The sequence below is a fragment of the Prionailurus viverrinus genome, chromosome B4 (genome assembly GCF_022837055.1).
Source record: "Prionailurus viverrinus isolate Anna chromosome B4, UM_Priviv_1.0, whole genome shotgun sequence".
Lineage (NCBI taxonomy): Eukaryota > Metazoa > Chordata > Mammalia > Carnivora > Felidae > Prionailurus > Prionailurus viverrinus.
This window is the reverse complement of record NC_062567.1, coordinates 3,450,389-3,462,459: the sequence shown is the minus strand read 5'-3', so window position 1 is coordinate 3,462,459 and position 12,071 is coordinate 3,450,389. Positions and strand designations below refer to the sequence as shown.

The 12,071-nt window shown below is 48.4% G+C and overlaps 1 protein-coding gene across 14 annotated transcripts in view; it reads left to right on the top strand.

Annotated features, from left to right (window-relative positions):
• Positions 1-12,071, top strand: part of SFMBT2 (Scm like with four mbt domains 2) — a 226,543-nt gene that overhangs the window by 180,468 nt on the left and 34,004 nt on the right. For all 14 annotated transcript variants that reach the window (XR_007153923.1, XM_047866407.1, XM_047866402.1 and 11 more), the window contains 4 exons: positions 2,027-2,140; positions 5,202-5,244; positions 6,705-6,775; positions 9,464-9,603. Coding sequence is in view for 13 of the 14 variants with exons in the window: in XM_047866407.1 (XP_047722363.1) it covers positions 2,027-2,140; positions 5,202-5,244; positions 6,705-6,775; positions 9,464-9,603 (368 nt within the window). In the remaining variant the exon portion in view is untranslated. The remainder of the gene's footprint in view (positions 1-2,026; positions 2,141-5,201; positions 5,245-6,704; positions 6,776-9,463; positions 9,604-12,071) is intronic.

The following is a 12,071-nucleotide window of genomic DNA, read 5'->3' as shown; positions in this document are numbered from 1 at the left end:
AGGCCTAGTAGCTGACACATTGTAGCTTATAAATATTTGTTTTGAATGGAGAGCATGATCAAAGAATTCTAAGGTATGGTAAAGACAGCCATATCAATATATTAATGTAAACACTGTTACGGAAGTGTATATATTAAAACATTAATACCAAGAGACGTTTGAACCAGCAGAATATTGGAAGATGAAGGTCACAGTTCAGGAAGGAATAGGCTATAAAATTCACCTTCTGCTTCTTTTGGAAGCACTCCTTTGACCTCGAAAATCAGGTTTGCATCTAAACGTTAAGTCCAGAAATACAAATGTCTATCGTAGATGAATTCATCCCCTTAGCACAGTTGGTGAGTAGCTCAGAAACCTGTGCTATTTTAGGGAATCTGAGCGTGAGAACGTGCCCTGTAGTTAATGAGGGAACAGCTCAGTGACCCCCTTCGTTCGACCCTGCTGAGACTCGTGTGCCCTTCGGGACAGGGACAATAACTTCCACTTTGGAAGCTCCCTGGCAAGTTTCTTTACTTCTCTGTCTTACATGTGGTCGTGTTTATTTGAGGGTCTCTTTGGCAAGTAGGGTCAGTAGTGGTTGAGTCATCCTATGAGACGGAAGTGATTTCCATTCACTCGACTGTGTCGAGAAATAATCTCTGTCAACCTGTTTGCCTTCCTTTAACTCATATATGCTTCACCTTATGGGAGAATTGGGCAAAAGGGCATTTGGGATCGGTAATCGTGGTACTGCTTTTTTTGAGAAGGGATCAACCGTCGAACGTGACTAATGGCGATGATCGTGTGTGTGTGTGTGTGTGTGTGTGTGTGTGTGTGCGTGTGTGTGTAAGAATGTGCTGTCAGAGTGTTCGCTGGGTTAGCGCTGAATCAGGACCCCACGTGTATCAAATAACATGCTCCTTTACTGCAGTATCTACTTTATGATGAGAAGTAAGGGGTAGAAGCCAGTGCAGCGAATGTCAGAGTCACAACGGGTGGGACCGTCCTACGTCTGCTGGAATCACGCTTCATGAAGCTAAGTTCTGGGGGGGATCCGACTTAAAATTCATCAGATGTGGTGTGGCGACGCGGATGTGTGAGGGGGTTCTACTGTGTGGTTTTCGCCTTGATTCTCAGTGAAGACCCCAGAGCAAAGCAAGGGTAGGTGCTCAGAGCCGGTGAGCCCGTGTCTATTAAGAGTTCTTTGCTTTTGATTCTTAGTTCACAAGTGTCTTCCTTCAGTGTTTTCTTTTTCTTTCCCAAAGAATTGCTGAGTCTGTGTAGAAGTTTCTTCTTCTCACTAGCTTGCTGGGTTCCATACTGACCCCTATAGCCAGAGCTCCGTGAAACCTTGGCTCATGTTACATGCAGATGTGTTCCTTCTTTCCGAGTCTCGTAGCTGTGGTGCTGCTTTGTCACGAGGCATTCGTAGGACCGTGAAACGGGGTGACAGGCCGACCCCACTGGAAAACACACTCCGGCGTAAACGGTTTTGTGCAACGTGGCGGCAGTCTGCGGTCCCCCAAGGAGCTCGAAACAAGCAACCCCAGTCAAACTGATCAGTGAATGAGTTCCCTAGAGAAATTGTATCGTCTGTCTTCACTGCTCAAAACCCGGCTTGCTGTGCGTCACTACTTCCTTGTAACCGTGATGCGAACTTCCCCTGGTTGAAGATTGACCTTGGCTAAGCAGGAAGTGTGTCTGCTGGCTTAAACGTGTGCTGTGGCCCCGACCGCGAGCTCAGGTGCATTCCCTTAGGTTTAAAGGTGCTTTCAGGCTCCAGTGCCCGTTGTTCCCAGATTCCTTTCTCCGCCCTTCCCTCCGCCGTTTGCAGTAGGAAGAGTCTTAGACTTTTGGAGTCTCTACTTTACTTGAACCCCTTGTAGTCTGTTCCAGGTATCGGTATCTGTCGTTAAGACTGTTCCAAGTTTTCTGTTCCATGTTCCGGGAAATGTTTTCCTCATCTCAAGGATGCTTGTATTTTCCTTTCTTCTTCTGGCTCTTTTTGGTAAAATCTGTGCCTGTTGTCTTGACTTGTCCAATGCAGGCCTACAGACTCCTGCTCCGGAGTTTATTGTTGATGTAGAATCCATGGACATCTTCCCGGTGGGCTGGTGTGAGGCGAATTCGTACCCTTTGACCACACCGCACAAAACAGTCTGTAAGTATCGTCCAGTGTGGACGGCATCTGCAGCCAGCGTGGGTGGGGGAGTAAATAGACCGTTTTTTTGTGTGTCTTTTGTGTATTTTATTTTCTTTAAAAGTTTTTTTAATGTTTATTTATTTATTTTTTAATTTTATTTTTTATTTTTTATTTTTATTTTTGAAATTTACATCCCAATTAGTTAGCATCTAGTGCAACAATGATTTCAGGAGTAGATTCCTTAGTGCCCCTGACCCACGTCACCCATCCCCCCTCCAGCAACCCTCAGTTTGTTCTCCATATTTATGAGACTCTTCAGTTTTTATTTTTGAGACAGAGTGTGAGTGGGGGTGGGGCAGAGAGAGAGGGAGACACAGAATCCGAAGCAGGCTCCAGGCTCCGAGCTGTCAGCACAGAGCCCGACGCGGGGCTCGAACTCACAAACAGTGAGATCATGACCTGAGCTGAAGTCGGTCGCTCACCCGACTGAGCTACCCAGGTCTCCCTGTTTTTTGTTTTTTTTGTTTTTTTTTTTAGAGAGAGAGTACACGAGCAGGGGAGAGGGACAGAGGAAGAGAGAGAGAGAGAGAATCTTAAGCTCTAGTGCTAGGCTCTATCCCATGACCCTGGGATCATGACCTGGGCTGAGATCAAGAGTTGGGCACTGAACCGACTGAGCCACCCAGGCGTCCCCTTTTTAAAATTTTATATTTATTTATTTATTTATTTATTTATTTATATCAATAGACAGTTTTGTAAATAGTGTAGCTAAGTTGTAAAACACAGAACTGCTGTTAGATGTTCTGTGGAGTGCTGATATTTTTGCCTCATGTATGCTTTCAATGTCTTTGTGAGATGAATATTTGTAAGCATCTCACAGGTTGACAAACGAAGTCAGAATGCTAAGGCGGTTGAAGGTCCCAGAGTGGCAGAGATAAAATTCAAAGTAAATAGAATAATATATGTACGTTGTATAAAATAATATATAACATATATAGAATAAATAAAATATGAAAGAAATCTTGACTCCCAGTTTAGTATACAATTCGTTATTTTGATTAGAGAACATTTAAGCTAAATACTGTGTTTTTGTATCAGCATGTCTGAGAGAGAACTAGTTTTTCTCATGAGATTTACCCTGAAAGAATCCTAATTGACCATAATAATTTACTGACATAACATATAAACAGCTACTGTTAGCACTAACCAACCAGTGAGATTTCAACTGTAGTTTGAAGTGTATAATGTCCTTCTGATCACAAAAATGCCGAATTAAAACAATATTAATACTTAACCCAGAACTAACTCTGTGTTCTTAAATACAACAGTTCTGTCTCTTGAATATATATAGCAGTGTGTGTTTTAACATGTGCTGTTGTAGATCGTTATCCTGAAATGGCACCTTTAAAAATCTTCAAAACTAATATATCATGGCATTTTTATTGCACCCTAATGTTTATCAAGAGTATTATTTAAAATTATGAGCCCTTAAAGAAAAGGGATTTTAATTTTTGTGAAATAGATATTGCTAGTATTTCCTTTATTAATTTATATGCTAGCTTTACTTTCTAACTTCCTACGACATGGTTCCCGTATGTAGATGCTCAGAGTATTGCTAGAAAGGAAGCTTCCATCCTATATCAGTTCTGTTCCCTGATGTCAGATTTTGAAGGGCACTTGAGTCCTAGTCGATATTCAGTAAGAGTGGGACAGTGGGGTGCGTGGGTGGCTCGGTCCGTTGAGCATCTGACTTTGCAGTTTGTGAGTTCGAACCCCACGTGGGGCTCTGTGCTGACAGCTCAGAGCCTGGACCTGCTTCAGATTCTGTGTCTCCTCTCTCTGCCCCTACCCCACTCGTGCTCCCCCCCCCCCAACTCACTCAAAAAGAGTGGGATGATACATTACCTGTGTGCCACAAAGTAAGTAGCCCAGATTACACACAGGTGGATTTTAAGGGATTCTTCTCCCCCATCCACAGTATTGCTCGATGAATCATCCAACGAGAGTAGTATCTTGGCCCTCACTTTAAGCTATTCGTAAAATTTTGAGCATAGAAAAACTTTTTCATTATCAAAGGCGTTCTGACTTTTTTCTTCTCACTTAAAGTGCCACAGACTCTTGACTCCACTGGCCAGAGAGCCAGGCATGACCGGATTCAGTCACGCATTTGTTCTGAAGAGGCAAACTATAAATCTAAATAATCTAAACTCCGGTAGCTTTAGAAATTCTGTTCAGGGGTGCCTGAGTGGCTCAGGGGGTGAAGCGTCTGACTCTTGATTTTTGGCTCAGATCGTGATCTCGAGGTTCATGGGATCAAGCCCCACGTTGGGCTCTGCGTTGACAGCTCAGAGCCTGCTTGGGATTCTGGCTCTCTCTCTCTCTCTCTCTCTCTCTCTCTCAAAAAATAAACTTAAAACTTTTTTCTTGAAATTACACATATGCTGGAAGATGTGGGATTGTCTGTGCCAGCATTAAGTGGTGCCACGGTCTTAGGTCTATCTTTGGTAAGGTGCTCCGAATACGTTATGTAAACTGTAAGTCTTCTTGTCTGAAAAATAGTTATTGGCTGGGTTACGTCGATATTCGTCAGACATATTTACGGGGTACTAATCCTCCTTCCAGTAATAATACTTTAGTGCAAAAACATACCTCTAATCCTAATTTGGGAGTATGCCGTATGGTAATATTATTTGACTTCCCACGCTTTCTGTGGGGGAAAAACAAACAATCCTTCTGGATAATCTTGCTCGCAACAATTTGTCCTACCAGGTGGATTAGGTGAGTATGATATGTGTGCTCTTTCTTTCTTATTAAAAGCACATTTTAGAATAACGTAGCTAGTGTAGTGGTAAGATTAAATGCACTAAATTCTGTTTAGACTTCATTTCTGATGAGTCACGGTCTAATGCTAGAAGAAACTGAGGTAAAATCGTGGCATGAATAGAATAACTTTTCAGTGTTCAAACCGTTACTTTAGAACTGACACAGTTTTTACTTGAAGGCATTTTTTAAAAAAAGCTTTTGCCCATCTGGGGAGCAAAGCTGATTGTCCTTTTGCCCTGTCTTGCCTGTTTTCCAGCACAAAAAAAGAGAAAGATCGCAGTCGTGCAGCCGGAAAAACAGTAAGTTTTCGTTTCTGTTTTCCCCCCGAACTGTGCGATCAACTCTACAGCGTTGTCTTTGTGGAGGGCAGGAGGCGTCGCTGTTTTCCTTAGGGACTTAGCTAGCACTTGGCACCCTAAAGGTGACAGCGGTGTACGATGCCCCCACGGTCACGCACAGCCGCCCCTGCCCCGCACGCAGCACGCGGGCGTCCCTGGTCGCGGCCGGCCTGCCAGGCGGCCCTCGGCCTGATGCCAGCTCTGCCCGGTCCCAGCAGGGTCCGCTCGAGGAAGCCGCGTTTCTTCTCTGCCTTTGCCAGCTGGCTCCGTTTTCTTCATAAAAATACACTGAGGGAAAGGAATTTAAGACCAGCATTTTTGCATCTCCCCAGGCTCACGTCGAAATAAAATGAAATGTAATAATAGCTGTATTGTCACTTGAATGCAAGTAACAGTTTGGGGGGCATTTTTCGTACCTTCGTTTCGAAACCCAGTGTATCAGGTTAATGCGACTCCAGGTGTGTCTGGAGGAGGCTGAAATAGAGAGGAAGTAATAATCAACCGTCCCACCATGGAACCCAAATCTGAATTCCTTAACTCCCCGGTTTGCGGTCCGTGGACCCGTGGTCACCGGGGCAGCTCGATAAAACACACACGCTGCCGGACCCCCGTGTCCAAACTTTCCGGCTGAGCGGGTCTTCGGTGGGGCCTGACCGTCTGTACGTCTCACAAGTTCCCAGGTGATGCCGGTCTGCTGGTTCCGGGGACCCCACTTTGAGAACCGGTGCTGTAGCTGCCCCAACTGTGGTCTCGTCATGGTTTACTTTGAGCTCATGTCACTCTTCGACGGTGTGGTTTCTTCCGCACAGCCAGCGTGGATACCCTGTGAGACCCGACACGCCTCTTTTTCCCCCTGGCTACATTTTTAGAAAATATTCAGCAAGCGGTTCCTGAACCATACCACAAAACTCTGTCGTAGGCTAGGCCCACCTGGCATTTCAAGACCCATCCGTTCACAGGCTTTCTGTGAAGATCTTTTTCATGTAGCCGTGACCCACACCGGCCCAGATGCCAGAGATCAAAGGCCACCAGACAGTGGTAGTTCCCAGTTAGGCATTGAAGACAAGTCTGATTCGCATTCAAGTCTCTGCAAGCTAATACTTCTTCGGGTCTAAGAACATAATTAAGGATGTTATTGTAATTCTGTAGCAAGAGGCAAAGCCTGGAACGACCTAGAAGGACATCACTGACTAGTGATGTCCACTCAAGGGGGAGATGTTTCGCTGGCTTCTTAGGGTTATGGTAAGAACTGGGGAGCGACTTGTGTGAAATGATCTTCCCCATGGGTATTGGTGTTGCCGCTACCTGCATGTGTCCTAGGGTTTCTGGAACAGCCCCTTTCAGTTGTGAAAGGACTTTGGAATGGACTAGTGTCTTCTAAAGGGTGCGACCCATGATCATTTCGTTTTCTTGATCTGCAGATTGCCATCCACAGTGCCTGTTGAGAAAATACCTCATGACCTTTGTTTATTCTCTCCCTTGGACACCACAGGTAAGTGAGCCCCTTTGCGGCTGTCTGACCCTTCCCAGTCTGTGAGGGGGACATTTCACGTATTCTCAGGTCAATATAAGAATGTCTCAACTCTGGGTTCTTTTTCCTTGTCTCCATTGCTACTTATTCACATACAGCTACTTTAAAACATTTTTCTTTTATTTTCTGATTTTTCTTTAATGTTTATTTTTGAGAGAGACACACACACAGAGCGTGAGTGGGGGAGGGGCAGAGAGAGAGAGGAAGACGCAGAATCCAAAGCAGGTTCCAGGCTCCGAGCCGTCAGCACGGAGCCCGACGCAGGGCTCGAACTCACAAACTGTGAGATCGTGATCTGAGCCGAAGTCGGGTGCATAACTGACCGAGCCCCCCCAGGCACACCTTTAAAAAACAATTTCTAAACCAAATTCTCTGTGCCTCTTCTGTTTCTTGGTCAGTAGCTCTAGATAATTCTTTCCGTCCGCAGGAGAAGAGTCCAAGTGCTACTTGGAAATGAGGAGCCAGTTAAGGTTGTATGCTGTGAGTGGTCACGTGGAAAGAAAAAGCGTTGAAAATATCCTCAGCACGCACTCCTGCTTTTGACATTTTATGCCATCCCACCTGCATTTTCTGCTAACGGTTAATACTTAAGTCCCCGTGGGCTCTTGAGTTGTTCCTTAAAACCCTCTTGTGTTTGAAACCTGAGCACGAATAGTACGTGTCTTTTAACGTGTAAAGTCCTACATCTTCTAAATAACCTTTGAAAACACACATGGGAATTCCCCCTTGACAAACAAAGCTGATTATAGACATGTTTGTACATTGAATAATATATCTGATTAAGAATCCTGTTGGGGCGCCTGGGTGGCACAGTCGGTTAAGCGTCCGACTTCAGCCAGGTCACAATCTCGCGGTCCGTGAGTTCGAGCCCCGCATCGGGCTCTGGGCTGATGGCTCAGAGCCTGGAGCCTGTTTCCGATTCTGTGTCCCCCTCTCTCTCTGCCCCTCCCCCGTTCATGCTCTGTCTCTCTCTGTCCCAAAAATAAATAAACATTGAAAAAAAAAAAGCCTGTTTTGTATCCAGAACAAAACCCACTCTGAGTTCTTCCAGGATTAAAAGCTATACGCCATGGAGGAACCCTATCCGTCCAGGGTGTACTGAGGAGAGCATTTTTATGAGTAGACTCACTAAAACTGTTTTTTTCTCGAGGTCTGGCTAGGGTAATCCTACCAAGGAACTTCCACGTGTGTGCAGCTGTGGGCATAATTTTTTTTGGTCTAATTTTGTTGTATAGAATTCAAACTTCGGAATGGTTTTAAAATGTCAGAATGAGGCAGCCATACCTAGTGTGGGCTTGGACATGGGCCTGAGGCAGCCATACCTAGCGTGGGCTTGGACGTGGGACTGAGGCAGCCATATCTAGCGTGGGCTTGGACGTGGGCTGAGGCAGCCATACCTAGCGTGGGCTTGGACGTGGGACTGAGGCAGCCATACCTAGCGTGGGCTTGGACGTGGGACTGAGGCAGCCATACCTAGCGTGGGCTTGGACGTGGGACTGAGGCAGCCATACCTAGCGTGGGCTTGGACGTGGGACTGAGGCAGCCATATCTAGTGTGGGCTTGGACGTGGGACAGCAGGAACTCCTACACAGCGCTGAGAGGAGTGTAAGTTGGGATAGTCCGCGTGGAGATCGATTTGACCATGTGTAATAAAACGGAAGACTGCAGACCCCAGGGCTGAACAGTTCCCCTCCTTGTTACATACTTGGAAAACTCTCTTGCCCATAAGCAGGAGCAGATTTTCACAGCCGTGTTCACTGAAGCCCTGTCGGTAATACCGAGAGAGTGGAAATGATTCGACGTCCATCAGTAAGAGAATGGAAAACTCGCTTGTGCTGTATTGATGTAATGGAGTCACGCACAGAACTGGAAAACGGATGAACCTTCTGGATAAACGTTTACCAACTTGGATGGATCTTAGAACCTTCACGTTAAACAAACCAAATGCTGCAGAAAACCACTTAGGGAATACAGTAAAACCTTGGATTGCGAGTGACGGGCAAGACGAGCCAAGATTTCTAATAAATTTTAACTTGATAAAGGAGTGATGTCTTGCCATACGAGTCGTATGTGATGCCGAACGTCACGTGATCACAACTGAGCCAGTGGTTCTGGAAATTCGTTTTGATATACAAGTGCTTTGGATTACAAGCATGTTTCCAGAACGAATTATGTTTGCAAACAAGATTTTGCTGCATTTTAAAAATATCCGAAATACGATCCATTGTGTGTGGACACACAAACACCCGTATGTGTGGTAAAGTTTATAGACGTGCATGGGAATGACAAACACCAGACTCGGGGAAGGGGAGCACAAGGTTGGCGGGGGGGCACTTCTGGGGTGGAAAGCCCAGGGGAACTTAGCTGTGTAGCCTAGTGATACGTTTTCTTAGCTGCCTAGTGATACATTAGTTGTCACTTGTCACTGTGTTGGTTGTAACACCTTTTGCTGTGTCTCGAATCCTGCATAATACACAGAAAAGTTCACGTATGTGGTAGAAAAAAATAACCAGAACTTCCAAGCTGGTGTGGGTATAAAACATTCCGATGTCAAGACGCCACGTGCCTCTGGTAATTTTGACAACTAAGTGGAGGAAGCCGGTTTTTTGTTGGATCCTAAGGCATCCGCTGTGTTTCTCTTCCCTGCAGGTACTGTTAACGGGAAATACTGCTGTCCTCAGCTTTTTATCAACCACAGGTGTTTCTCGGGCCCTTACCTGAACAAAGGGAGAATCGCAGAGCTACCTCAGTCCGTGGGACCCGGCAAATGCGTGCTGGTTCTGAAAGAGGTAAAGCATGTTCGACAGTGGTCAGAGTTGGCTTATTTCCACGGGGTGTCGAAGATGTGGGCGGACTCTCTGAAGGAGAGAACGGAAATGTGAATCCGTTGAGGTGACATTTTCCAAGCCCCGGCTCTGGAGTCCTTGGGCCCAAGCTGGTCAGACAAGGATGGAGGATGGGTGAGTCAAAGACTCAACAGGCCGGCGGGAGGGATAGATCTTCCTCCCCTGAGTGCCGGGAAACGTTGCGGTGGGTTTGAATCAAGAGCTTCGGGAACTCAGGGGAGGTGGGCTGTGTTGGGGGGCGGGGAGGGCCTGGGAGTGCAGACCGGAGGTTCTCTGGAGAGGTGAGTAAACTTTGGTGGACGGAAGGAAGTGCTGTGAGGACGGACACTCCCCAGCCGAGCCGGGAGTGGTGACGTCTCTCCCCTCCCTCGGCCGTACCTAGCGGGGCGCTTGCATGTAAGAGGTGCCTGCTGAATGCACCATGGGCTCCAGGCGCTCGCGTGACGTTTGTGTCCCGGGTGGAGCCCTGGCCACGCATTGTCTTGACGGTATTGTTTCCCATTTCTCTTCCTGCCTCTGGGGATCCACCTGCAGATAAAGAGGTGCGTCCTAATTACGTCGATGGAGGGTTTCCTCTCTGGTCTGTGTTTACGGCCTCACCGTAGACCCGGTGCGGAGAGGGGTTGGAATTTTGGAAGCATTTCTGAGCCGTTCTTGGAACGCTATCTCTGCTTTTTTCGTACGTATCAGTGCTTCGTCTTAAGAAAGAGGACCCCACACTTACCTTCTTTATTGCTACTGTAGCACGAAGAACGTGTTTCCATCCGAGTGCGTTAGGCAGCCTCTTGGAGCCAGGCACCGCACGAGGCCCTGGGGAGAACAGCAGCACTGTCTGCCCTCGGCCTGTTTGGGCTTCGTGGCCCTGACGGGGGGATGGTGTGAGTCTAGAGGTGAGGTTAAGGGGGTGCTCGGTCAAGGCGGGAGCGGAGCACTCCGGGAGCACAGGGGAGGCAGTGACAAGGAAATGCCAAGTGACACTTGATGTGGCTTGGGCAGAGTGAGTAGAGCCTTGGATGCACGGGTCGATGTTCGGGGCGGCGTCCAGGAAAGGCAGGTGGTCCCGCGTGGCGGGAGCATGGACCCTCAGGCTGGGGACAACCCGTAGGTGTACAAGAGGACGTCCCGTTTTGAAAACGAAAGAGAGAAATCTGGCGGGCCTGAAGCGTGAGGCGGGATGGAGTAGCTGGCGGTCCGCACGTGGAGACCTTCTCTGGCGTCCCGAGGGATGTAGACTTCCCACTCCGGAGGACGGGGACCCCCCCCCCCATCCCCCCGGGTGACACTGTGCCAGAGCCGGCCTCCTCACTGCGAGAACATCCGTGTGGTTTCGGACTCCCTTCCACTTCAAGAGAACGAGCTAGTTTTCGTGGAGTCAGAGCGCGTCTGCTTCTCCAGGCCGCCTGCGGAAGCAGCAGCGAGAGACTTTATACGTTTAGAAAACAGAAATCCATTGAAGAGGGAAGACGGAGGTTGTGGCTGAGCAGAAACGCTGTGAAGAAACTCCGATCAGGCCGCTGTCGTGGTCGTTTATTCAGAAGCGTGTCACAGAGAAAATGTTTGGAAGGGGGTTCCTGTCCTTAAATGTGCTTCCGGTCAAGTGGGAGAGACAAGCGGGCGAGTGAAGACGGCGGAGTGGGGGGGCGTCTCGGGTGCCGTGACGGGGCTGGGACGGGTGCTTGGAGGTCACGCAGATGTCCCCGCAGTCTGTGGGGACAGAGGAGTGGGCAGCCTGCACCCAGAAGCGCTGGGGGTGGTGCCCTGGGACGGAGGCAGGCAAGATCGGGAAAGTGGGCTTCCGGCACAGGTGTAAGGACCTCGAGGGACGGACACTGGGCACAGACCTGTATCGAGAGTCCCTGTGGGCCCTGCTGTCCTCAGCAGTTTGGACCTGCTTTCGTGGGAAGCCCCTCCCCTCCAGCAGGCAGGCGCTGCGTCCCGAGAGAGACCGGTGCAGGTCGGGCCCAGCCTGCCTGGCAGGTGGGCCTGTCTCACAGATGAGACGTTTGTCGCTACAGAAAGACGGTGCTGAGGCGGAGGGGACGCCCCTGAAAGGCCGTGGTGGTGCATAAATGGAAGGACCGCCGGTCAGCCGTGTATCAGGTGGCACTGACCTCGGATCCCTCCAGATGCTGGACTGGATCGAAGGAGACACCGAAGCGGGATTCCGTGTCAGGATCTGTGTCACGATGCGAATCACACGCTTGGACCGAGCATTGACCCTCTGCCGTCCAGCCCGTGACGGGGTGTTGGTACAGTGGGGCCTGCCTGTGTCTGGGCCTGTTATTTTCAGGACGGATCAGAAAGGAACAGGGAGGCCGGCAAAAGTAACGGAGACCCGGCGGGAGCCTTTGAAGCTGCCGGAAAAACCGTTTGTCACAGAATGTTCCCGCGATGAACACGAGGTCCCGGCT